Source organism: Nyctereutes procyonoides, unplaced genomic scaffold (genome assembly GCF_905146905.1).
Source record: "Nyctereutes procyonoides isolate TBG_1078 unplaced genomic scaffold, NYPRO_anot_genome, whole genome shotgun sequence".
Lineage (NCBI taxonomy): Eukaryota > Metazoa > Chordata > Mammalia > Carnivora > Canidae > Nyctereutes > Nyctereutes procyonoides.
This window is the reverse complement of record NW_026575146.1, coordinates 47,661,426-47,688,741: the sequence shown is the minus strand read 5'-3', so window position 1 is coordinate 47,688,741 and position 27,316 is coordinate 47,661,426. Positions and strand designations below refer to the sequence as shown.

At 43.5% G+C, this 27,316-nt stretch overlaps 1 protein-coding gene across 2 annotated transcripts in view; it reads right to left on the bottom strand.

Annotated features, from left to right (window-relative positions):
- Window positions 1–8,984: 8,984 nt before the first annotated feature.
- Window positions 8,985–27,316, bottom strand: part of GNA14 (G protein subunit alpha 14) — a 185,552-nt gene continuing 167,220 nt past the window's right edge. For both annotated transcript variants that reach the window (XM_055310579.1, XM_055310580.1), the window contains exons 3-7: window positions 21,170–21,324; window positions 16,277–16,405; window positions 14,099–14,228; window positions 10,908–11,061; window positions 8,985–10,014 (exon numbers count right to left, since the gene is read on the bottom strand). In XM_055310579.1, the coding sequence (XP_055166554.1) occupies window positions 9,824–10,014; window positions 10,908–11,061; window positions 14,099–14,228; window positions 16,277–16,405; window positions 21,170–21,324 (759 nt within the window). In that variant the 3' untranslated portion in view covers window positions 8,985–9,823. The remainder of the gene's footprint in view (window positions 10,015–10,907; window positions 11,062–14,098; window positions 14,229–16,276; window positions 16,406–21,169; window positions 21,325–27,316) is intronic.

Sequence of the window (27,316 nt, the reverse complement as noted above, 5' to 3'; positions counted from 1 at the left end):
TGTTCTAGCTTAATACTCGCTATGGTAGGTACTTGTCAATCTGAAAACCCTCTCAACACCACTCATTATTATAAGTATTGCTCTGATACCTTAATAATGAATCCTTTCTAGTAAGGTCCTATAACAAGTCCTATGAGAGTTATACATTAAAAAGTCTAATAATCAAAATGTGCTTAGAACATGTGGGAAGGCCCCCATATCCCTTATTATGCCATCATACCATCAGTGTTCCATTGACTACCCAGAGGTTCTCCATTTAGAGGCTGAAAAACCCTCAAATGAAGATGTAGACTACATTGAAATGTTCCTCAATATCAATAATTGTATACATAAACTGTTAGTATCTGGGGTTTATTTCAAAGTCAAGTAAACTGTTACAGACTTTAAAAATGATCATCTCTATATATGAATATGTGTGTGATATATGAAAATGGATTTTTCAGGAAATGTGCACTTTAAAAATACTAATTTTTGTATTGACCAAATAGTGTGTGCTTCTTTGGAATGCTTACTATTAATTGGTAAAAATATGGTTATTGATGATGTTAATTCATTTTTAAAATATCTATTTCTGCATCGCTGCAATATTTCCTTCACTTTTATGTATCTTATACCCTTTATGTGGGCTCCTGACCCAGTTGCCTGTTACAGTCTTTGCCTTCTTGTTGTTGTTTTTTTTATTCTGATAATTTATAAACACAGATATTTACAGTGAAGTTCTTTGTCTTGAAATTGGCCTTGGTCTCTCTTTTTTTTCCCCAAAACATTGATTAGCCATGGTCACTAATGACTTATTTATCATTAATTTTTGCTCTTGGTAGAATTAGATTTCTTGGTCAGATTGCTCATTAGTTTATGTGTATTTTTTCCACATAAAACAGATCAAAGAAAGATTTCTGATCTTTAGTCTGCCTGTTTTTAGTTCCTGGGTAGACCCAGAAACATTACCAATGAGTCCTCCCTCACCTATCTAAAATCTCCCCTTTTGGGGGCCTAAATAAATGTTGATGACAAACAGATGGCCCAAAGTCCTGATTTTTCTATAAGACAGCATTCCAGCCCAGCATGGTCATTGGAAACTAAAAGCTTTTGGTTAATACTTTGTAGATTGTAAAGCAAAGCACTGAGATTGTGCCTCTCAACCTCAGCAAACTTCAAATGGCTCATTTGCTCAGTAAGTAAGGAGTATATTTGGAAAGAAGTGTTAGGAGAGAATTTTTTTTTACTTGCATAATTGATTAATATTGGCAGAGATGATTAATTCATCTCTGATATGGAGAGTTCAGCCTTTGCATGACTTAAGAAAATACTTTGTTATTACTATCTTTTGTTACGATTTACTAGATAGCTTTCTTGCTACTAGAAGTGTTTGAAAGCCATCACTTTCTAACATGCTTTGTCAGCCAAAGGTAAAAAATGACAATAACTCAGTGCTAGCAAGAACTTAAAAAACAAAATCTTGCATTAATTCCCTTGATTACTGGTCTTGAGCACTTTGCATAAGTTAGCTGATGATCTGAAGCTGTTCGTGATCTTTAGTGTATGATGTGTTTTCACTAGAGGGAAGATGCAAGTATGAGTTCATATGTGGCAGCCGAATAGGTTGGGGATCCAAGACATAAGTGAGAAGCAACATTCTCTCTCTATCCCACTGTGCAAGTTCTCGGGAGTTTGTCTTAGGAGTTCCTAGTCCATAAGGGGCCTGTCGTCTCAACCTTCATTGTCTCCATACCAGAAAAGTACCTTTCCAGGGATATGTTTCTGTAGTCACAGATGAGCAGGTCTGGGACGGAGGGGTCTCACATTCCCTTGAGAAACAAGAGACATCCTTTCACTACATCATTCTTATTGCCCGTGACAAGGAAGGTCTTTACTTTCTTAGACTAAGAGTGAACTTTCTGGAACCTGTAACAACTTCATCTTTTCCAGCAAAGGGTTGGTTACCTCTTATCCGCCCAAAGGGGGTACCTCTTGGCATCCACAGTTAAGCCATAAAAAGGCTTATGGGTTGGAGTCCCTATGGAGATTAATACAAGATTCTACTCCTCAATAGCCAGATGATGGACCTTTTGAATGGGAAAAAACATATATATTTGAAAATGTTCAGAGAGCTCTCAATCTAAACAGTTACTTTACTAGCATCTATGGAATGATTAAATTAAAAAGGACATGAAGGAATGTAGCATCTAGCCGTAAGGACTCTCTTAATAAGGTGAAACTACAAAGCCCTTTTTATCCAGAAGATTCTGTCAGATTTAGAGAAGAGGTAGATCAGTGACCATTCACAACCCCACTCACAAGGACCTTGATTGGCTAGTCAGGGATCCTCTTCCCACCCATGTTTACAGTGCAGTGATCAGGCCAGCCAGCCCACTGGGGCAGACTCCCCTCACAGAGGAAATGGATGACCAGAATTTCTCTCAGGCCCTTCTGCAAATGATCAGGAAAGGATTGGCCAAAGCTGTTGTTCATAGACCGACAGAAGCAAGAGTAGAGTCTTTTCCCCCTAAAGTGAATTGGTCCAAGGTTGGATTATACACTCAAAAAAGGAGAGCATCAGAGTGTTGAAGGCTTTATATATCTACTCTACAAAGGCATACTGCATTCAGCCCTGAAGCTCCTGGACCTAGAAATCTTTTGATTTCCATTTTGGAATGGAATATTCATATAAAGAAGCAAATTGAAGATAATGTAGTTGGATGGATGTGTTAAGCCCACAATATCATTCAGGCTCCCCTACTTCCTTGACGAATTAGAAATACTAATCTTTTGACTCTTTATAAAACTAGAAACGTGGTTCTAGAAGCAATCCAAAGTCCCATCTATCCTTACCAATCTCAAAACCTCCTGTTCATTTCAAAATGCTTGCAGATATCATATAAGATTGGGATATTGGGGCAGCCCGGGTGGCTCAGCGGCTTGGCACTGCCTTCGGCCCAGGGCCTGATCCTGGAGTCCCGGGATTGAGTCCCATGTTGGGCTCCCTGTGTGGAGCCTGTTTCCCCCTCTGCCTGTGTCTCTGCCTGCCCCCCTCTCTCTCTCTCTCTCATGAATAAATAAATAAGATTTTTTTTAAAAAAAAATTGTAATATTGGAAATAGAATGGTCCTGCACCTAAGAAAAGGAAAAATTTTAATAGTAATTACTCTAGACTTCTGATAATAGGCAGATAGACGCCCCCCCCCCCAAGCTCCTTAGAGGAAACTTGGATTCTTTCCCCTTGCCTGTGATGTACATTATCTACCCCCATCTTCCCTAGGACCTGAGAGCCATCTCTTTGATATGAAGACTTTAGGGAGATGGTTCTCATCAGAAGGAAAAAAGGAGCTAATTGGAAATTGGACAATTTTTTTTAAAAAAAGCGTCTTCTCTACAAATATTGGTTAAAAAAAACCAAACACTTTAGTGATCTGAGTTAGCCATAAGTAAACTTAACTCCTTCCATTGCCAGAAACACAATTTGGATCCAACTGTTCTTTCTACTGAGTTTTGTATTATTGTACCTGATTCACAGTTTAAAACATTACAGTGATAGGTATAAGGTCTCTGTTTGTATCTATGTGTATGGCTATAGATGTATGTTGTAGATGTGATATTTTTCTACCGCCGGATGGTATTGCCAAAATTGACTTGTAAACCAGCTCTACTTAACTGGCTCAGAAATAACTGCTTAAATGAATTAAGCATTTTCTAGACTCAGAAATACAAAAACTAGCCCAAATGTTTTCCAAGTTTCATGCGATCTGGGAAGGTATTCAGTAAATAAAAGCTAGTTTAATTTGGTTTAATTAAAATAGGTATGTTTTCAGGTTGTCAGCATTGGATGTAGTGCATTTTTTTTTTAAGATTTTATTTATTCATGAGAGACACACAGAGGTAGAGACACAGGCAGAGGGAGAAGCAGGACTCGATCCCAAGATGCTGGAATCACGCCCTGAGCCCAAGGCAAACGCTCAACCACTGAGCCACCCAGGTGTCCCCAGACACACAACTTTTAGTCTACATAGTTTATTCAAAGAGTTCATGTTATCTCTGTTAGAAAAATTATCAGCAAGAAAAATGACAGGATCTTGGCGTTAATGTCTCATGAAATTTTTAGAAGTAATCCCAATATGATCAAGAACAAGTGAATTAAGTAGATTTAAGTGAGATTGAAGTTTATGAAATTATCAACAATGATCAAGCTTTATAACATAGGTCTACTTTAACTTTCAGAATCTTTTTTGGTAAATTTTTAAAAATTTATTTGAGAGTAAGAGAGAGAGAAAGCCAGCACAAACAGGGAGAGGGAGAAGCAGACTCCCTGCTGAGCAAGGATCCCAACGTGGAGATGGATCCCAGGACCCTGGAATCATGAGCCAAAGGCAGACACTTCACTGACTAAGCCACCCAGGAGTCCCTCTTTTGGGTAATTTTAAGCCATAAAATATTCCTATGTTAATGTATGGAAATTCATTGGAATACCTAAATTTCCAAATATGATAAAACACTGAAACATTACTGAATGTAGGTTTATCTACTTTTGGCTCAATACAGAGAAACTAAACATATTTGGGTCTATTAGTAAATGTCTTGTACCACATTGAAAAATTGTACTAGGAAGCAGCATATGCTTCTAGAAATTATGAAATGTACTTACAAATTTGCCAAACTATAGTTGATAACTTCTTCTTCTAGAAATTAAGGTTTCAGAGAGTTGGGAATACTAATTATAATTAACATGTAATTAAAACTACTAGAAATAGTAAGGAAAACCACTCTGTATACAAGGAAAATAAGATGTGCTTTTGGTAAAGAAAAGGTATGAGGTACAAAGATGCATTTTTGGTATAGGAAAAAGTTTTCTCCTAGAATAGAATGAGTTGTTTCAGAAGAGGAAGGAGGAGAATAAGGGAAAATTAATTGGCTATATAAAGTTGGAAAGAGAGAGAAAACCTTATGTAATTAAGCTAGCTAAAATAGAATTCATAAATGTATAAAGTTTATCAATAGTCTACTCATATAAAACTAAAAGTTTTCTTCCATCTGGCAAACGTGGAACTAAACCAGCTTGACTTTGCTTCTTGGCCAGTCACAAGATCAATACTACACCAGGTTGACTGACTTGTTGCACAAGGTAAAATTTGCAGCAAAAAAAGGAAGTTCACAGGGAGTAACTTCCAAAGCGGTGACTCTGTAAGCAAGGGTGGATGGGTTCCTTTTATTTAGGGTTATCATGAATATTTTAAAAATGGATCTCTTGGGGTGCCCAGATGGCTCTGTTAAGTGTCTGACTCTTGATTTTGGCTCAGGTCATGATCTCAGGGTTGTGAGATTGAGCCCTGTGCTGGGCATGGAGCCTGCTGAAGATTCTCTTTTCCCTGTCTCCTCCCGCTTGTGGGCATGTGCTTGCTCACTCCCTCTCTCAAACCTTAAAAAAAAGGGGCACCTGGGTGGTTCAGTTGGTTAACCACCTGCCTTTGGCTCAGGTCATGATCTCAGGGTCCTAGCAGAGTCCTGCATCTGAATCCTTGCTTAGCTTCTCCCTCTCCCTCCCCTGGCTCATTTTTATTTTCTCTCAAAATCTTTTTAAAAATTCCTCTAAAAAGGGGATCTTTTGTCATAGTATGTGGAGGTGGGCATGAGCATAAGAGGACAATTGTACTTTAAGATGCCTGTATTACATTGTATGTTATGTAAATGAGGCTTGTGCTCCTCCTTGGAGGGCAATTTTAGTATTACAATGGGGTAAAAGGTAGTCGTAGGTCATTCTAGAGGTCTCTCCATGGTCCTGTGTAAGTGCAAGTCGGGGGTTAAGCTCAAACTGGTCTGTGTGGTCTTGGCCAGCTGAAGGTCTTGTCAGGGCAAGTGCTATGTTATTGCTCAAGGGGCAGTTTTGGACTGCGTGAGTTAAGAGACAAACTGGAAAGAAGAGCCTAAAGAAAAAAGGACCAAGATCGGTGAGTTCAAGCAAGTAGGAAGTAAAGGTCAGGTCTTGGGGTCTAGCTGGTGACAAGGGGACAAAGTTCTCTCAGACTTTGGATCTGCTCCTGATCAAAAACCTTAAAAGATTCTTACCTTTTAAGGAAAGCAAAAGATTTTGTGTTTTACTGAAATAACTTCCTGTGTTTCATGTTATCTTCATCATCAGGTCTTTGATTACTTATGAAAACTGAGTCTTCTCAATTTAAGAGCCAAGTTCTGCTCACAATTATGTAACTTTCTGTATTTGCCTTTAAAATCCATTTTCACTTGGGTTAGGTAGGTAATCAAGAAATCCTAATTCTAGTCAAGTACTTCAAAACTATTGATATTTTTGAAGAGCTGAACCTCAAAATCTGGATGAAGTCTTTCTGACTTTAAACTAACTTAGGGATATTCCAGAGGGCCCCTGAAACAGGTCAAGATTTGTCTTTCTCCTTGTAAAGAACTATTAAACTAATTTGACTTTTGTTACATTGGAAGCACTTATAAATCATTGATCTTACCTTTGTTTAGTTTGTATTTGTATGGATATTTATTATTAATATAAACGTTCCAGAAATTGTATGTAATTCTTGAAATCTGTTATGTCATAGTATAAGTGCTACCACTTACAATTCTACTTATTTTCTTAAAATAATATGTTACAGAAATAACCAAAATTTCTTATCAGTTAGTTGTATTATAGTGAATGCTCACCAGTCTTTAACCATGCCATATTTAAAGTGTTTTGCCATTTATAGAAGTTACTGTTTTGCTTTTGCGAAACTGCTTCATCTTCAAGGGGATTCATGGAAAGGGCTCTGATAAGTACAGGTTTTCAATAACTTTAAAATTGTACCATTGAACTTACAAAACTCAATGGAAAAAGTGAAATTATAAAATCTCAAGTAAAAGATCAACAAGAATTACATGGACATCATCATGAGGATGATTTTAATTTTTATGACTTTGTTGGAAATACTGCTTGTTTCTAGATTTAAGGAAACTTTTCTTTAAGTTACCTATGACTTACAGCAATTTGGTAAAGTATACATTAATGAACAGGATGAAAGAGTTACTCTCTCCCTCAATGATCCCTCCAGAATTTGAAAACTCAGAGACCATTCTTATTTTCATGGTAATAGTTATTTGTATAATCTCAATAAGAAGCTGTTCTCCTTGACATAGGACACAATTAGAAACACTAGTTATATTACCAAGACTTTGAGTAGAATGTCATATTTGAGAATGTCCATAGAATCAGACGTGACTATACGGTTTTAAGAAGATTAGGTTGACTTCATGGAGTCAGTATAGCTCCCTTCCTCCAGGGTTCCTGTAAGAAAGATTATTTCCTGGCAGATGCAGGAACCTTAGGATATTTGGGAGATCTTGAGAAGAGAGTGACTAACTCAAATCTATAGGTACTGTAGGCAAAGAGTGAGGGTAAGATCTCGGCTTTCTGGCCTCAGGAGGCTCTTAAAAAGTCTAACTTGAGAGTCCTTATAAAAAGTTCCAATAAAGCACATTTAAAAGAGTCTATATGGTCAGTCACTATTCTTGTTATGTAAGTAATCGGGCCAAGTGTAATTTTATTGTAATTATCCTTGGTAAAAGTGTGGATGATTACAGAGCAAGATGATGCTTCAGTAGAAACTATAATGCACTCTTGTGGGTATCAGTATCTAGTTGTGTTGTCTGAGGGTTTATTTACCTGTAAATGAACTTAATCATGAAGTCTTCTAGTTTCCCCACATAACTCGCATTCCTAGTCTTCCTCTGCTTTTTTTTGACTTGGAATCACTAAAAACAAACTGCATGGAAATTCGATATCTCCTGGTGTAATGCTATCACTTAAAATTCTGCTTATCTTAAAATGTAGGTCACAGAAGTAATCAGATGTCCTTGTCAGCTGCCTTGCAGTGAACTCTCATCAGATCTTTGATGATGGCCATTTTGTAAGTCTTTCGTCATTTTCAGAAGTTATTATTTCAGTTTTGCAAAAGTGTTGATCCAAGCCTGCAACTAAATGTGAAAGACTTGATATAAACTCCACAGAAATGGCCACAATAGCTCATGTTTACAGTTGTCATGCTTGTTGCTTTGTGGGCCAAAGTTTACCTCAACACCTGATGACAGAGACATTCAAACTGCAAAAGATCCTCTGATCCCAACATGTAGAAGTCTTCTGACCCGCTGCCCTCAGGACCGAGGTTTAGTGTATAATTTGCCCCAACTGTTAACCTTTTCCTTTTTTTTCCATAGAAATGCTTATTAAATACCTGTTTGTAGTACAGAGGCCCAACTGGGCTTCTACTTCCTGAAAGGAGACACAACTTGTTAACCAACCCGACCTGTTCTCTCTCAAGACTGGTTCAGTGAAACTACAGAGCAATCTGTCAATCAACTCAGCTTCTGGGCTGTGAAACTAATTTGATATTTCAAAGGCAGACCCAAAGGGAAATAGACTGTGGCACCCTAAAGTATGCCTCTTTGGCATAAGGATTATTTTGAACTAATTATTTTTAAGAAACAGGAGATCCAGCAAAAGCTCTGAAAACCTAGTAAAAGCTACCCTCCTTTTCCTGAGGGAAATGTACTTGTATAAACGAAATCTCCATTTGTGAGGGTCTCTCCCTCTCTGTGCCAGAAAGAGGAAGCTGACTCTACATTCTAACACCCTTACTCTCTCCTTTACTGGGCTGCACACCTGATTAACCTCCTTCCTAGTGATTCCTCCTCCCCCAACATCTTTAGCTGAAGAACTTACTCAAGGGGGGAGCCTGGCCTACTCTGAAAGTTACTCAGTTCATCTGGGTATCTCTCCTGTATACAGAGGCATACATATGATTAAACTAATGTGTTTTGTTTTCCCTAATCTGTTTGGGGATCTCAGGAACCAAGAAGGTAAAAGGAAATTTATTTCTCCTCCCCTACAAGGACATTTAGAAAGTTTGAGTTAGAAAAATGCTGTGACTTTCATAGTATATCAATCAACCATAAGCACAAAGAAACACAACATACTCCAATGCTAATGGCAGATGGTATATTCTTAACCTCCTCAGAAAGGCACAGCATATGTGGTTCAAACAGCAAATCTGTGGTGGCCATCGGAACTTTGGCAGGGGTTACATTTGTTAAACAACTTAGGCTTTCAGCCACTTCATAAGTTTACAGGACTTGGTCATATATACACACAGATATACATTTCATCAACACAACATATATGCTGTCTAGAGCCCATTTATGTCAACTTTGGCTGTATAGTGATCAAAATATGGCAAAATTAAGATATACTGATACAGTCATGAATGTGGCTTAGAAATATTTAACTCAAAAAAAAAGAAATATTTAACTCAAAAAAACTTTAAAAATCTTTTGATGACATGTTAAATGCATGCTTCAGCACAAAGAGAAAAATTTAGAATCTCAAAGTTAAAAGATTGAATAAAAAGCTTCAAACCCATTAACTTTCTTTAAAAAAAAATTAATCCTAGAGGTCTCAAGGCATGATCTATAAATGAACAGATCCCTCCATTACAGGATGTGTTAAGGACTATTATTAAACACACTTTAACTTAAAAAAAATAGTAAATCACAGTGGCTTTTAAAAAATTCTATAAAATATCAAATTCAAAACTTACATGAAATCTTATAGCCAAAAGTCAAGAAAAGAAATATAAAAACAATTCAGAAATAAAGACTTTGAAAAAGTTTGCTTTACTCAAATATCTCACAAGGTCCATCACCTGTCCCTGTGGCCTGCGTGATGGACTTGGTGCTGCCAGGGGGTGGGTTGATGTCACGAGCACTTGCAAATAAAATGTGAGGAGCTTGCAGGTTCTGTCTCGGGGAATGGGTGAGAAGTGGGCAGCAGCTTCTACACCAGGTTGAATTCCCTCAGGTTGAGTTGGAGAATTGTGTCTTTCACAGCAGCGAACACAAAGCGGATATTCTCTGTGTCTGTGGCACATGTGAAGTGAGAATAGATGACTTTCTCTTTGTCAGGATTCTGATCTTGATAAAGCTTCAGGATAAAGTCTCTGGCAGCTTTGACATCCTGCTTGGGTCCTAGTCAAGAGTGCAGTTACAGGAGTAAAGAAGAAAGATACTAACTACCAAGTCCTCCCCCAAATCAGTTTCGATGGACTCCCTCTTTGAGTTCTCTTATTTCTAGAGAATCGCTTCCCTGGGGTGTTGTTGTATCTCCTAATGAACCCGTAAGAGAGACTTTTAAAGCATCCACTGCTATCTAAAAAATGTACTTTAAAGCAAATTGTTGAAAAACAGTGACCCAATTAAACATTCTGATTTGGGCCACTCAGGCAGACAGAAGTGGACTAGGAGCAGGAAAGGGGAGAACATGGGAACATGAACAAGTCTGATTTTAAAGGGTGAGGGCTCTTAACCACATGGCCCATGCAGTTAATAAAAGGAAAAAGGGCGCTACCACACAGTACTCTATATATCAGTATCAGACCTGCTGCTGTTTGAGACCTCCCGTACCAGAAATAATTAGCAACAGGACATAAAAACTTTGCAGCCTGGGATTGGTCCTCTGTGTAAAAACTTCAGCATCTACCATGTGCCCAGGAAGGAGGCTGCCACGGTAACTTACACATAAGAAGGAGTGGGTGCTCTGACGGGGTCTGGGAGGGAAAGGTAGACCAAGCACAGCCTCTGCCTCAGAAGCTGCATACACACAGCACTACGGAGTGAAGGCCAAGCGAGCATGGGGAGCATGAGCAGGACTCCCCACCCGCTCCCAAAAAGGATGTGCCTGAGCTGGGTCTTGGAGGACAAAGAGATCACTAATGGATTTGGCACGTGTGGAGATGCTGAGGCGAAAGAAGAGGGACGTACCTGGAACCCCTGTGAGAAAGTCTGTTAGAGGCAGAGACCCCTGGGGCCCTGTAAATATCGCTGGCTGAGTGCCAGGGAGGGCAGCAGGGACATTTACTCACCTGTGTATTCTGGAAAGTAGCTAATTAGATGAGAGTACATGATTTTCTCCTCCAAAAGATCCTTCTTATTTAAGAACAAAATCACAGATGAGTTCAGAAACCAGGGGTAGGTAATAATGGTTTTAAATAAGGCTTTGCTTTCTTCCATGCGGTTCTAAGTAAGAAACAAGGAACTTAGGGTTAATAAAGAAAAAACAAACTTTGGAAGCAACAGGCCAAAGGGCTGGTTCCACCATGTGTCCCCTCCCCTAGCTGCCAGTTCCACACCACTGTCTGCTGGAGCAGGTGAGCACAAAGCCCCCCCCCCTGCCCCAGGACACCAGGTGCTTCTATTATATAGCCTATTTCTATTCCCCCTGACTCCCCACTTGGCTCTTATCACCCCTTCTGGATCTGTTCTGCAGCAGCACCCCCAAATAAACACATAAAATGGAAAAAGGTTCATACCCATATTTGACAAAAGTTCTCTATTTAATTATGGGGGTTACTAAGTGGGGGAAGTGCATAACTTAGACCAGAGACACCGCTTTAACTGGGGATGGGCTTCCAGACCACGAGAGGAAGGCTTCTCCAGCACAGCCACTGTCCACAGGAGTTGGTCACGCAGAGCAAGGCACTAACACTATTGGGTGCCTTCTCCAGCCACGTGTCACAGGTGGGTAATACAGGCGAGGTCTACTAGGGGAGCAGGGTCCCCACTTTATGGATGAGCATACTATTGTTCACAAATTTAAATCATGTCCCAAGCCTATGTAATAGTACGACCTGGTCAAAATTATGTAGAAAAACTAAAAATTTCTTAACAGTAGACATTGGCAAGAATATATCAAAGGTTCTTAATTTAGGGAGGTTGGACAGGGCACATACAAATCTCTGGTTGACAATAATTGTTCTAGATTGCACTCTGCTCTGAAGTATTTTTTTAATAAATATTTTATAAGTAAGCTCTAGCCCCAACGTGGGGCTTTAACTCATGACCCTGAGATCAAGAGTCATATGCCCCACCTGAGCATATGATTGAGCCAGCCAGGCACACCTGAGTAAAGAAACAAGAGTAAAGAAACAACTTTATAGAGGGAAGAGATCAGGCAAAAACATGAAAGCCTTGCACACCCACTCCAGAGGGACTTGCGATAAATCTGTTTCCCTGCAACTTCTGCATACTGAGGCTCATTCTCCTATTTAGTACATTTTTGTCAATTAAGATGGAATTTATTACCAGAGAGGTAACCCTTCAGTTGTTTTTTACAGCTTTTTAAAAAACTTATGATCAGTAATGATCTCCAAGGAACTACAGCACAGTTGACCCTTGAACAATGCAGGAGTTGGGGGTTGCTGACTAGCTGAAAATGTGCATATAACTTTTGACTCCCCCAAAAGCTTAACTACTAATAGCCTACCACTGACCAGAAGTCTCACCAATAACAACTGGTTCCCACATATTTTATACAGTACAGATATTACATCCCATGTTCTTACACTAAAGTAAGCTGGAGATAAATATATATATATATATATATATATATATATATATATATATATATACACATACAAATATATATGAAGAAAATCATAAGGAAAATACGTGTACTGTACCATATTTAGGGGGAAAAAAAAGCCCATGTGTAAGTTCAAACCTGTGTTGTCTAATGGTCAACTGTAAATGAAGAAACCATTCCTGGACAGCCCCATGAGTGGACACCATGTATCTACACCCAGGAGGGCAAGTCTGAAGAAGAATTTTTCTCCAAATTTTTAAGAGAAGAGAAAATGTCTAATTTCTAAGCATACTGGGCTGAGGCACTAGTCCCTTGCCCACCTGAATAATCCTCTGTGTTTCCCGAGAAACATCATTAATCCTGAGACGAATTTGGAGCTCATTTTCATATTGATAACTTGATGCCTTTGCTTTTTTTTTTTTTTTTTAAGTGTCTCCCCTGGAAGAGCTGGGTGGCAGCCAAGATTGCTATAGACACCAGTAAATGGGTTAATCCTCCACTAATTAGCTAATGTAACTCTGCTCCTCAGAGAAAAGCCTGCTCTCAAGAAATACAAGATATAATTTGGTCATGGTGACTGCCTAATCCTGGGCAGCGTTCTTTACTGGTTTACTACCACCACCTAGAAGCAAGAGAGACATCTTTCTATGAGGTCAGGATATCTCGTGAAGGGTAAGGAAAAGACCAGGGGAGGCCGATGGTATCCCACAGAATGCAGGCCCACCGGCTCTTTTCACTTTCTGGGCAGATAGGGTTAATGCCATTCCATGCAGCTAGCACTACGGCAACTCTGCAGAGGACACAGAATGCCTGACCAGGGGGGTCAGGCCAGATCTAAGCACCTGGCTCCACTCCCCACCCAACTCAGTTAGGGACCTAACTTGGGAGCACCATGGACTGGGAAGCCTGTTCTCAGTACTTCTTAGAAATAGCACTGCTCAACTTTGGCTGTCCATTAGCACCCCCAAGGGGCTTAGAGAAGACACCCCAGATTCAAACCTAGGAAACACAAGTCCCTACTGTGAGGTCCAAAAGATAGTCTGTTTTTAAAATTCCCCAGGGGATTCCAATATGTAGCCAAGGCTGAGAACCAATGCTTCTGAGTGGTTCCACCCTTGGCAATACATGAGATTAGATCCCAGGCTCAGCCCACACCCACCCCAACTATATCAGGATCCACATGCCAGGTTCCTCTTAAAGATCCCCCAGGAGGGAACCTGAGTGGCTCAGCAGTTGAGCGTCTGCCTTTGGCTCAGGGTGTGATCCTGGGGTCCTGGGATCAAGTCCCACATCGGGCTCCCTGCAGGGAATCTGCTTCTCCCTCTGTTTCTGCCTCTCTCTGTGTATCTCTCATGAATAAATAGATAAAAAAATTAAAAAAAAAATCCCCTGGGAATTCTAGTGTGCATCTAACTTTCAGAACCAGGTTTCCAGGCCAGCAATTCTCAAACTTCCATGTGTATTTGAATCACCTGGAATCTTGTTAAAATACAAGTTCTGAATTATTCAGTGTGGGTCGATTGACTAGGCACGCATTTCTAACAAGCACCCAAATGATGCTGGTGCTACTAATCCATAGACTACACTTCAAATAGTAAGACAGTTTAACCTATACAAGAGTCTAATGCCAGAGTGGCTGGCTTTTTGCAAACTGCAGAAACAGGTCTTTGTTTTCCATAGCTACAAGCATACCTCATTGTCACACTCAGCCAGGACCTGGTCATATTCACTCAGAGCAACCAAAAAAATTATGGAGGTGACACTCTCAAAGCAATGAATCCACTTCCGTCTTTCAGATCGCTGGCCACCAACATCTACCATCCTGTTGGATAAAAACAGCATTTCAAAGGTCGGCATACATGGCTCTTTGGAGAAAAAGGACAGGAATCATTATATTGTAGAAATCAACACTCGTTAGGGTCCTCAATAATTTTTTGAGTGAAAGGGGGTCTTAAGATGCAAGTGTGTGAGCACCACTCCCTTTGGCAGAGAGGAACCCTAAGTGTTTCCTAGCAAAGGAAGCACAGAATGTAAGTGAAGTTACTGAAGAGAGCAGTAGAGGTCACTCGCGGGGAGCCTGCTCAGGGACACTGGTTTGGAAGCTGCTGCATTGGTCCAGACAGAAAGCAAAGCATCCACCTAAGTGTCGCTCCAACCACTGTAGAGTGCCAGGACACTAGACATGCGAGGGACAGAGAGGCAATCCTCCAGGTCCACCGGCTGCCTCCAGGCCCTCACCCTGCCCATTTTTCACCACTCCTCAGATTTACCCATGAATCCTTTCTGCATTACATGGATGCTACCCCTTCTGGCCTACAACGAGCTGCAAGTTTCCTCTGTCCTGTAAGGCAATCCAAAGGCTTTAGCCGGGGCTTTGGGAAAGACTAGAGAGAATCACAGCCCAAAGATGGCTCGTAAGCTCCAATGCTCCAGGAGGCAGGCAGTTCATGGAAATGATCAAGTAGGCACCTTCGAGAATGCTAGGGACCCCCTCTGGAGGGCTGACTGCTATGGAGTTGCAGTCAACTGCTGCTGAACAGAAGTGCAGGCACACCGTGACCAGACCCTCAGCCTTTCAAGAGGAGCTAGATATCAAATGTTGTAAGCACAATGGACCAGTTCTAAGACTGGCTCAAAAGCTGCTTAGAGAACAGCAAGGGGGCCAAAGAGAATAATACATCTGTGGACCAGAACCAGGTTTTGTTTTGTTTAAAGATTTTATTTATTCATGAGAGAGAGAGAGAGAGAGAGAGGCAGAGGCACAAGCAGAGGGAGAAGCAGGCTGCATGCAGGGAGCCCGATGTGGGACTCGATCCCAGGTCTCCAGGATCCTGCTCTGGGCTGAAGGCGGTGCTAAACCACTGCCACCAAGGCTGTCCAGAAGAACCAGGTTTTGGAAGCAGCAAGCCTCACTGATTCTGAAAAAGGTCAATGTCATAAATTCATGGGCACCCACATGTGGACTTCCAAGTGGCTCAACCAGAGGGCTCCCCAATGCCACAGTGCTCTGGAAGCGCCCTGAGATGGAACGGGGTTTACAGACAGAATCCGGCGTGGCAGGATCGGACCTGCATCATCTCGACTAGAAAAGCATAACGTAATAACTGATGAGCAGGGGAACGAAATATAAAAATGCTTTGAAACATGCAGTGCTGTGCCTCTGTACCATGTCCTTCACTCTATGCCATAATTAAATGCAGTGAAGATCTACTAAAGTCATCCTAAAAGTACTTCTTATATTTGTATGTGGAAATTCATACACTTTTGGCAGTAGTGTACATATATGTGTAGTATATATACACACACACATATAATGTAATTTTTAATACACTTTTTGTACCGATTCTTTGTTTTTTTTTAACAGATAAATGTTAGAGAAGGGACTCTAAGGGAAGAGAAATATTCAAGTTTAGGGAAAAGACATCAGTATTTCAACTCATAGTTACGGAAGTGTGTGTGTCTTACACATAAGGGTCATTCCAGACTTCAGTAAGGAGACTTCTGTTCTAAGAGGATAGGAAGGTGAGTTCCTCTCCATTCTAGGACTTGAGACCTCTCGTAGTTCTAAACATTGCATGATGGAGAGCGCCCTATGGCTCTATGAGACAGACCACTTTAGGAATAACGCACTTAAGAATCCATTTGGTGAGGGACGTTGGGGTGGCTCAGCAGTTTAGCACCTGTCTTCAGCTCAGGGTCTGATCCTGGAGTCCTGGGATCAAGTCCCACATCGGGCTCCCTGCATGGAGCCAACTTCTCCCTCTGCCTCTCTCTGTGTGTCTCTCATGAATAAATAAATAAAATCTTAAGAAAAAAGAATCCATTTGGGGGCTACCAAGGCCACACACATTCCAATGGACCATGTCTTACCGAAAGATGATGTTTTCCAAGTCAAACGGATACTCGATGATGCCAGTTGTGGGCACTCGGACACGAAGCACGTCTTGCTGTGTTGGCACGAATGATGGCATGGCGATCCGGTCAATGTCCGTCAGGTAACTGTGATATCAGACAGCCAAGCCCAAGACTCATTTTAGAAATGGGAGAAATGTCCATCCCACTCCAGGGGAGACACCCCAACTCACAGTGCCCCCACTCGGCTTCGTGGATTCCATCAGTGCCTTTCTGGAAAGGTGGCTCTGGACCGGGTCTGTCCACCCCAGCTATGGGTGTTGGGGAGAGGATATGGATCAGGAGCTTCTATGAGCCCTCCAGGAAATCTGTGAATAAGGCCATCTCTTCCACGCAGCTCTAAGCTTTCTCTCTCCCCGGCCAGTGAGGGACCCAGCAGGTCAGAAGGAAAGGATGTTGGGGTGGGGTCTCTCACCTCTCAGCTGCCTGCCCCCTCCCAACACTCACCCCCATCCCCCAACATTATAGAAAGTAGATGCTGTTCCTGAAGGCTTTGCTCAACGAATTTTAGTTTCTATGAGAATATAAGGGTATAAAACAGGCCAATTCAAAGTCCCTTCAAAACAACAAGAAAAAGTTGACGGCTTGTTGGGAAATTACACATCTAAAATAAGCCAAAACTTGTCTCGGATTATTTTTGGCTGCCTATTAAACTCCTAAGCTGAAAACAAATCACTTTTTCTGCAGTAAAAGGAGAATACACGTTATCTCTTAACTGTAAGGCCTTTATAAAAGCCATTTCTGAGTAGAAGGACTGTAGCCTCGGCCCTGGCCAGTGACGGGGGCGGTGACCCAGGGCGTCCCGCACAGAAGGCTTGGCCTCGCCTCCTCCCAGGGCTGCGGGGCCGCAGGTGGCATGTCGGGAGCCCGGGGGTGCAGGCAGGCCCATCCATCCCGCAGCCCTCGGTCGGGGAAGCGAACCGCACTCCAGCCGACGGGATGCGGCTTGAGGACAGAGAGCACGGCTGTCCCCAGCGCCCGACTCTGCGAAGTGAATGCCCGTCCAGGCCCGCAGGCCCGCAGGCAGGCAGGCAGGCAGGCCCGCAGGCAGGCGCAGCAGGTGCCCGCTGGGGAGGCCGCCGTGGACTCGCAGCCTCTCGCTCGGGCAAGCTGCGTTTCCGAGAGCCACTGGCTCTGCCGCAGCTCGGCCCCCCAGCCATTGCCCACGTTCCCCTCAGTGCACTAGCCCCGGATTTCTGGGCTCCCCCGAATCTCCAGCGGGTCCAGCGGGCTCTTCCAAACGGATCTCCAGCGGGAGCCCCGGCCCGTCCCCACGTCCCCAGGACCTGCCCGGCACCCTCGCCCACCTGGAGCTGCCTCTCGCTCCGCAGCTGCCAGGGGCGCTCGGGCCCCCGCCCAGGGACACTGCCTTCCTTCCTCTGCTCTCTCCGGAGCTGACCCAGCACTTCCCCGGCTTGCTACTTCCTTTTGCCACTTGGCTGCTCTGCAGCACCGACAGGTTCCCGCACTCAGACCTGTCGTGCCAACCCCGGGTCAATGGCATTAAACACACAGCCTGGGGGCCGCCCGCGGGGCTCAGCGGTTTAGCGCCGCCCTCAGCCCAAGGCCTGATCCTGGAGACCCTGGATCGAGTCCCACGTCAGGCTCCCTGCATGGGGCCTGCTTCTCCCTCTGCCTGTGTCTCTGCCTCTCTCTGTGTGTGTCTCTCATGAATAAATAAATAAAATCTTTGAACAAAAAAACCCACCCAGCCTGGCACTAGCAGCAAAGGGAGGCCATTGAAACTGTAGGTGACATTTGCTTCAACGTGGATGGAACTGGAGGGTATTATGCTGAGTGAAATGAGTCAATCGGAGAAGGACAAACATTATATGGTCTCATTCATTTGGGGAATATAAATAATAGTGAAAGGGAATAGAAGGGAAGGGAGAAGAAATGAGTGGGAAATATCAGAAAGGGAGACAGAACATGAGAGACTCCTAACTCTGGGAAACGAACTAGGGGTGGTGGAAGGGGAGGAGGGCGGGGGGTGGGGGTGAGTGGGTGACGGTCACTGAGGGGGGCACTTGACGGGATGAGCACTGGGTGTTATTCTGTATGTTGGTAAATTGAACACCAATAAAAAATTAATTTATTAAAAAAAAGAAAAGAAAAAAAGAGAAACTGTAGGTGAGAGCGCAGGTTTCCCTCCTGCCCACTGCCGTGTTCGGACAATTGGGGTGACCCACGTACCCACACCAGCCCCGAGGGCAACCCCCAAAGGGAAGGGGGTGGGATTCTGGGGCCCACAGAGGATGCGAGAGGACGCGGGGCAAAGGGGGAAGAGCCGAGCTGCAGAAGCAGGGAGAATCGCCTCTTCAAGAAGGGGCACGACCCATCCGTTTGTCCAGTGACCTAGGGGACGGACGCACTGCCTCCAGAAATTCCTAAAGCAACGAAATTCTGTGACCTCCTTGTGCACGCAGGCCCATCTATTTCATTTTACCTTAGGGAGCAATGATTTGAGGCTAGAGCTTTATGAATCAAAAAGACAGGGTGTACCAAAAGCATAAGATACCTAGGAATAAACCTAACCAAAGAGGTAAAGGATCTATACCCTCAAAACTATAGAACACTTCTGAAAGAAATTGAGGAAGACACAAAGAGATGGAAAAATATTCCATGCTCATGGATTGGCAGAATTAATATTGTGAAAATGTCAATGTTACCCAGGGCAATTTACACGTTTAATGCAATCCCTATCAAATTACCATGGACTTTCTTCAGAGACTTAGAACAAATTATTTTAAGATTTGTGTGGAACCAGAAAAGACCCCGAATAGCCAGGGGAATTTTAAAAAAGAAAACCATATCTGGGGGCATCACAATGCCAGATTTCAGGTTGCACTACAAAGCTGTGGTCATCAAGACAGTGTGGTACTGGCACAAAAACAGACACATAGATCAATGGAACAGAATAGAGAACCCAGAAGTGGACCCTGAACTTTATGGTCAACTAATATTCGATAAAGGAGGAAAGACGATCCACTGGAAGAAAGACAGTCTCTTCAATAAATGGTGCTGGGAAAATTGGTCATCCACATGCAGAAGAATGAAACTAGACCACTCTCTTGCACCATACACAAAGATAAACTCAAAATGGATGAAAGATCTAAATGTGAGACAAGATTCCATCAAAATCCTAGAGGACAACACAGGCAACACCCTTTTTGAACTCGGTCACAGTAACTTCTTGCAAGATACATCCACGAAAGCAAAAGAAACAAAAGCAAAAAATGAACTATTGGGACTTCATCAAGATAAGAAGCTTTTGCACAGCAAAGGATACAGTCAACAAAACTAAAAGACAACCTACAGAATGGAAGAAGATATTTGCAAATAACATATCAGATAAAGGGCTAGTTTCCAAAATCTATAAAGAACTGATTAAACTCAACAGCAAAGAAACAAACAATCCAATCATGAAATGGGCAAAAGACATGAAGAGAAATCTCACAGAGGAAGACATAGACATGGCCAACATGCACATGAGAAAATGCTCTGCATCACTTGCCATCAGGGAAATACAAATCAAAACCACAATGAAATACCACCTCACACCAGTGAGAATGGGGAAAATTAACAAGGCAGGAAACCACAAATGTTGGAGAGGATGTGGAGAAAAGGGAACCCTCTTACACTGTTGGTGGGAATGTGAACTGGTGCAGCCACTCTGGAAAACTGTGTGGAGGTTCCTCAAAGAATTAAAAATAGATCTGCCCTACGACCCAGCAATTGCACTGTTAGGGATTTACCCCAAAGATTCAGATGCAATGAAACACCGGGACACCTGCACCCCGATGTTTCTAGCAGCCATGTCCACAATAGCCAAACTGTGGAAGGAGCCTCATGTCCATCGAAAGATGAATGGATAAAGAAGATGTGGTCTATGTATACAATGGAATATTCCTCAGCCATTAGAAACGACAAATACCCACCATTTGCTTCAACGTGGATGGAACTGGAGGGTATTATGCTGAGTGAAATAAGTCAATCGGAGAAGGACAAACATTATATGTTCTCATTCATTTGGGGAATATGAATAATAGTGAAAGGGAATATAAGGGAAGGGAGAAGAAATGTGTGGGAAATATCAGAAAGGGAGACAGAACATGAAGACTCCTAACTCTGGGAAACGAACTAGGGGTGGTGGAGGGGGAGGAGGGCGGGGGGTGGGGGTGAATGGGTGACGGGCACTGAGGGGGACACTTGACGGGATGAGCACTGGGTGTTATTCTGTATGTTGGTAAACTGAACACCAATAAAAATTAATTCATTTAAAAAAAAAAAAAAAAAAGACAGGGTGTAGGCCTTCCGGGGCGTCGACAAGCAAAGGAAGGGCTCGCGGCCTGGGCGGCCTCCCCGCGCCGCGCCTGCAGAACCCAAGTTGCCCACGAGAGGGCAGCACCGGATCGGCCACCGCCGCGGCCTCCGGCACGGCGGGTCTGGAGTCTGAGGTCAGGTGGGAGCGCAGGTGAGCCCGCGGGCGGCGAGCGGAAACCGAAGACAGAGGGGAGAGGAGGAGGAGGAAGGCCGGAGCCAGGGAGCCAGGGACAGCAGTAGTCCGATTTTAAGTCAGAAGATTTCAGCGCCCTAAATGAGATGAGGCCCCTTAAAGGAACCCCACATTTGATGGAGCTTCTCATTGAAAAAGACAGAGGCGCGGAGAAGGGCGGAGGACAGAGATGTGGGGCGGGCCTGGTGCCCAGGACGCGGCGAGGCACCCAGGAGCCCGAGGGCGCCGCCGCCCAGCGCCCAGCCGCCCAGCGCCCAGCTCTAGAGGCAGCCGGTTGTCCCCAGCGAGGAGCATCTTGCGGGGCCAGGCTCCCCGGGGGCGGGCTGCGTACTCACTACTTGGCGGAGTCCGACAGCTGGTACTCCCTCCTCCTGTCGTAGCACTCCTGGATCCCCGGGTCCCGCCACAGCTGCTTGATGGCCGCCACCTGCTCCCCGGAGAGGGCCACGACCTTGTCCACCTCCACCTCTCTGATGAGCTGCGCGTTTTCCTACGCGAAGGAGAGAGAACCCTTCATTGGGCGAAGGAGAGGGAGCGCCCCGTGGGTGGCCCGGGGACAAGGCCCCCGCCTGTGGACCAGGGAAGATTGCAGGTGACACGCGGCTTCACCCAGACCTGCCCCATCCGCACCCAGGGCCCGTCCCACCAGCACCCAACACCCAAATGTGAACAGAGAAACCCAAGAGCCATGGAGCACCAGTGTCATTTGAAGGTCAGCATAGCGGCAGAGCAACGTGGAAATAACCATTCCCCTTGTGCTGGCGCGTGCGCCCACCCACCAGGGCGGGGGCGGGGTCCACCTCGGCGCAGGGCGAAGTGCGAGCCTTGTCCCCCGGGAACAGACCGACACTAGCATCGCCAACCAGGTGTGTCGGTCGGCTTGCTTTCTCCTCTCTTCTTTTTTTAGGAATAACTTAGCAGAGTTTATTCCTTATTACATCAGTTTTAGTTCACAGCTAAACTAAGACAGCACAGAGAGTTCCCATTCAGTCTGCTAATTTATCGTCATACATCACTGATAAAACTCCTTTGCAGGGCACCCGGGTGAGCATCTCAGTCAGTAGCTGAGCATCTGCCTTCGGCTCGGGTCAGGATCCCGGGGTCCTGAAATCAAGTCCTGCGTGGGGCTCCCAGCTCAGCAGGGAGTCGGCTTTTCCCTCTCCTGCTCCCCTGCTTGTGCTCATTCTCTCTCTCTCTCTCTCTCAAATAAATAAATAAAATCTTTTTAAAAAAGATTTTATTTACTTATTCATGAGACACATAGAGAACCAGAGACACAGTCCGAGGGAGAAGCAGGCTCCCTGTGGGGAGCCTGATATGGGACTTGATCCTGGGACTCCAGGATCACCCACGCATCCCTCAAATTAATAAAATCTTAAAAAAAAAAAAAAAAGATGTGGAAAGCCACTCCCATTTCAACCCCCAATGCCAGATTGTCATAATATTATATTTATTATTACTCCCATTAAATAACTATTGCTCTAATACTACCGCTCCATTATTACAGCACTTAAGATTATTGCTGTAATTATTACTATTATATCAGTTATCATTTATTGCCCACTTCCTGTGTGCCAAGAGGTGTATACACATTATCTCATTTAATCGATGTCAGGTTAGCATGGGGCCAGAAATCTTGCAAAACCCAAGGTAATGAAAATAGTATGATTGCCTTACATCCTCAGCATGTCTGTGTGTTGGCCACAGAGATCCCACATCCCATCCCTTGGCTGCAAGTTGCACAGACAAGAGAATCCTGCTGAGACAGAGACAGGAATTCGGCCCTCCTCTGCTCCCCCACCTTGCCACATCTCAGGGCAATGACATCACACAGAGCTGGCTATTTGCTAGCAGCTGTGAGTCGGCAAAGCATCTGTTTGGAAGCTGTGATCTGCACATGTGTATATGGTACTCCCTGAAAAGTTGCTCATATCTTGCATTATTCATCCTCATTAACAATTCAACAGGAAGCTGGAGAAAAGGGAGATCGTAGAGATTTAGTCCACTCTGGGGCTAAAAAGGAGGGTTGTGATGAAGTCCACATGGCTTTGCACCACTACCCATCAAGAGTGGATATAAACTCTTCCCCTGGACTGTGGGATCATTGGCAGGGAGAGGATCCCAGTTGTAGAATCTCCAACAGCTCTTGGCATAATGGGTTAGTGGGAAGTACCCTGGATGGGGAATAAGGACCCTGAGTTCTCCTAGTGCCTTTGGGATGTCTAAGGACCCCAAAGGGTATGGAGGGACTCTGACTTGCAGTAGACCTCAGTCTCCTTAGAAACCCAACAATTAGGATCTGAGTTTGGAACCAACTGAATTCAAGGAGCCTAGACGTATTCCATGTTTAGAGTTCTCCCAGCTAGGTCTCACCTACCTGTCAAGATGGTTCTTTTTATTTTGAAATAATTTAAGACTCACAAAAATGTGGGGGAAATGGTACAAGAGTTCCTCTGTGCCTTTCAGGATGGCCCAAATGTTGACAGTTTATGACCATGCCTTATCATCCATCCCATCCCGCTAAATGTGTGCCAGGCACACATGTACACAAAGACCTTCTGCCTGAAGTATTTGAGAGGAAGTTGCAGACACAATGCCTCTTTACCACTCAAGACTTTGGTGTGATTTCCTAAAAATGGGACAGTGGACCATAACATCATAGGATAATGACCAAAATCCAGAAACTAACATAGACACAATAATGTAATCGCTTCTTGAAACCTTACCCCAAGTGTGTCCATTGTCCCCTTAATGTCTCTCCTCTGCCCCATCTAGGGTCACATAATGCATTGACTTGCCTCTCTGTGATCTCTCTCTGGAAACATTCTGTGGTCAGGAGTCATTTTGTCACCCAAATCCAGAACGGCCTGACAAAAATATGCAGAGGGCTGGTAGGGCAAGTGGCACAGCCGAGGCCCCAAAGATCATTCCAGGAAAAAATATTATGATGGGCAGGGAGGTGTGAGGAAGAGAGTGACCTGTCTTTAAATAAATGTAACTGGTATACGGAATGACTTCTGTACACTGTGAATGACGTCTGTGTGTTACAGAAAGTGGGGTCTTGTGCCTATTTCCCTGTGACTTGGCTAAATACTTTCATGCACAGCAGGACCATGGGCCGTTGGACGAGCATGTTCAAAGCTCCTGGAGAGCGCACAGCGTCAGAACAGAGGCTCCTTCTGGATGTGGGAACAAGTGTCGTGTTGTGTGAGATTGGCTCCTTGAGCTGACAGTCTAAAATGGCGATGGCAGGAGGACCCCAAATTCAAGTCCTGCGGGCCACTCTAAACCTACACCTATTTATAGAGCAACTACTACTGATGAAAAACCAAGGGCTGGGGCACCTGGGTGACTTAGTCAATGAAGCATCCAACTATTGATCTCAGCTCAGGTATTGATCTCGGGGTCGTGAGTTCAAGCCCCACGTTGGGCTCCACACTGGGCTCCATGCTGGGTGTCGAACCTACTTAGAACAAAACAAAATAAAGAAACAAAAAATTGACAGCTGACTGGACGGCTTCTGCACAACAAAGGCTAGCGAGGCCATGTAGAGAACAGCAAGAGAGACAGAGACACATTACTGAGGGGAAGCCCACCCCGACGCTGCCAACTGCAGTGGGGAGAGGTAGTACTGGGGGACCAGGAGCAATGATCTGCCCTGGAGCACAGAAAAAAACTGTAGTTTGAAAGAACAACTAGTTATAAAAGATCCAGCCTCCACAAAACAGCAGGAGAACTGTTGAAACTCTCTCTAGGTGGGAGGGGTGGTGACCACAGGTGATATTTGCCCTCCACTTTCATATCCAGACAGGAGCATAGTCCAGATGGCATGGCCACCCTGCTACTCAGGGAGTCCCAGGCCACTCGCCCACCCCAGCCCTAGCTGCTCCCACCAAGGCAGCTCCAGCATGGTGCCCACCAGGGCACCTTGGGTCAGCACCCCCCACAGCTCCGGCCATCGCATCAAGGTGACCCAGGCATGAAGCACACTAGAACACACCCGACCTGCTCCACCTTGGCCCCAGGTGGCTTGCTAGGCCACCCCCGTCCCAGAGCACTCTTGGACCTCCTGGCTCATGTCTGCTTTGTCTCCAATTCCCCCACCAATGCAGCCCCTGTGCTAAGCACCCTGAGACACTCTGTCCCCCATGCCTGCCTCCATTCCAGCTGCCCCACCAGGGCACCCTGTGACTGGAGCAGCCTGAGACTCCTGGCCCCCATCCTGCCTTTGTTTCAGCCACCCTTCAGGGTGCTGTGTACACAAAGAGCCCCAGAACACCCCAGCAAGTTGCCATCCTCAGCCCAGTTATCCCACCAGGGTGCCCGCTCCTCTGAGCAATCCAGGCCAGCCTGGCTTCCACCCGTTTCAGCTACTGCTGTCCTGCCTAGGTGCCCTTTGTGTGGACAGCCCTGGGATAGCTCTGGCCATCTTACCATGGCACTCCAGTAAGGAGGGACCCAGGACCCCAAGCACACACCAGACACAGCTCCCACGAGCCAGCCCAAGTCCCAAGGCACACACAGTCTACATAAGGCATGACCATACACAAGGCCATTCCTGCAAGTTCAGAAGTAGCTGTTCTGCCTAATTCAGGGAAACAAACACAGAAAATCAACCAACACAGGGAAGCAGAGGAATATGTGCCAGATGAAAGAACAAGACAAAAGCACAGGAAAAGAACTAAATAAAACCGAAATAAACAAAATGCCTGATGAAGAATTTAAACTAATGATCATAAAGATGCCTGTTGGACTAGAGAGAAGAGTGGAAGATTTCAGTAAGAGCTTCAACAAAGAGAAAATATAAAGAACCAAAGAGAAAATATAAAGAACCAATTGAAGTTGAAGAACACAATAACAAATAAAAAATATACTTGAGGGAATCAACAACAGATTAGCAGATACAGAAGAACGGCTCAGCAATCAGGAAGACAGAGACATGGAAAGCACCTAAACTGAAGAGCACAAAGAAAAAAGAATTTTAAAGAAGATAGTTTAAGGGATCACTTAAAAAACATTGAGTGAAAAACATTTGTATTATACAGGTCTGAGAAGGAGAAAAGAGACAAAAAGGGGGAGAAAACATACTGAAGAAATAATAGATAACTTCCTCAACCTGGGGAAGGAAACAGATACCCGGTTTCAGAAAGCACAGAGTTTTCAATGAAATGAACCCAAGGAGGCCCATAATATATAATTTAAGTGTCAAAAGTTAAAGAAAAAGAATTTTAAAAGCATCAAGAGAAAAGCAAAAAGGGGAAACCCCCTAAAACTATTAGCTGATTTTTTTTTTTTTTAGCAGAAACTTTGCAGGCCAGAAGTGGCATATATATTCAAAGAGTTGAAAGGAAAAAAAAAACCTACAGTCAAGAATACTCTATCCATAAGATTATCATTTAGAATTAAAAGGAGACATAAATAATTTCCCAGACAAAAGTTAAAGGAGTTAATCACCACTAAGCTAGCCTTACAACAAATGTTAAAGGGGCTTCTTTAAGTGGTAAAGGCCAAAAGAAGAAGAAAATTATGAATTAAAAGATGTAAAGTATGACAACATATACATAAAACATGGAGAAGTAAAAAAGGAACTTTTACAGTGTGTTTGAACTTACATGACCATCAACTTAATACAGACTGCTATATACTTAGGCTACAATATATGAACTTCATGGTAATCACAAACCCAAAACTTATGATACACAAAAAATAAAGAGAAAGAAATCCAAACATGACACCATAGAAAGAAAGTCATCAATCATAAGACAGCAAGAAGAGAAGAAAGGAACAGAGACCCCCAAATCAACCAGAAAAGTTAACACAATGGCAATAAGTACATCAATAATTAATTTAAATATAATTAATTTAAATATAATAATAAATTATAATTAATTTAAATATAAATGGTATAATTAATTTATATTAATTAATTAATTAATCAATAATTAATTTAAATATAAATGGTATAAATGCTTCAATCAAAAGACACAGCAGGGTGAAATAGATTTTTAAAAATATGACCTACCTATATTCTGCCTACAAGAGACTCTAGACCTAAAGACACATATAAACTGAAAATGAAAGGATGGGAAAAGATATTCCCTGAAAATAAAAGTGGAATGAAAAACCTGAGGTAGTAATACCTATATCAGACAAAATAGATTTTATTTTTTTAAGATTTATTTATTTTAAAGATAGAACACACGCATAAGCAAGGAGGAGGGGCAGATGGAGAGGGAGATTCTCAAGCAGACTCTGCTCTGAGTATGGAGCCCGATGCAAGGCTTGATCCCACAGCCATGAGATCATGACCTGAGCCAGAATCAAGAGTTGGCCACCCAAAAGAGCCATCCAAGTGCCCCTGGACAAAATAGATTTTAAAACAAACACTGTTTTGTTTTAGTAAGAGACCAGGGCACTACATAATGATAAAAGCATCAATCCAAAAAGGGGATAAAACAATTATAAATATATATGCACTTAAT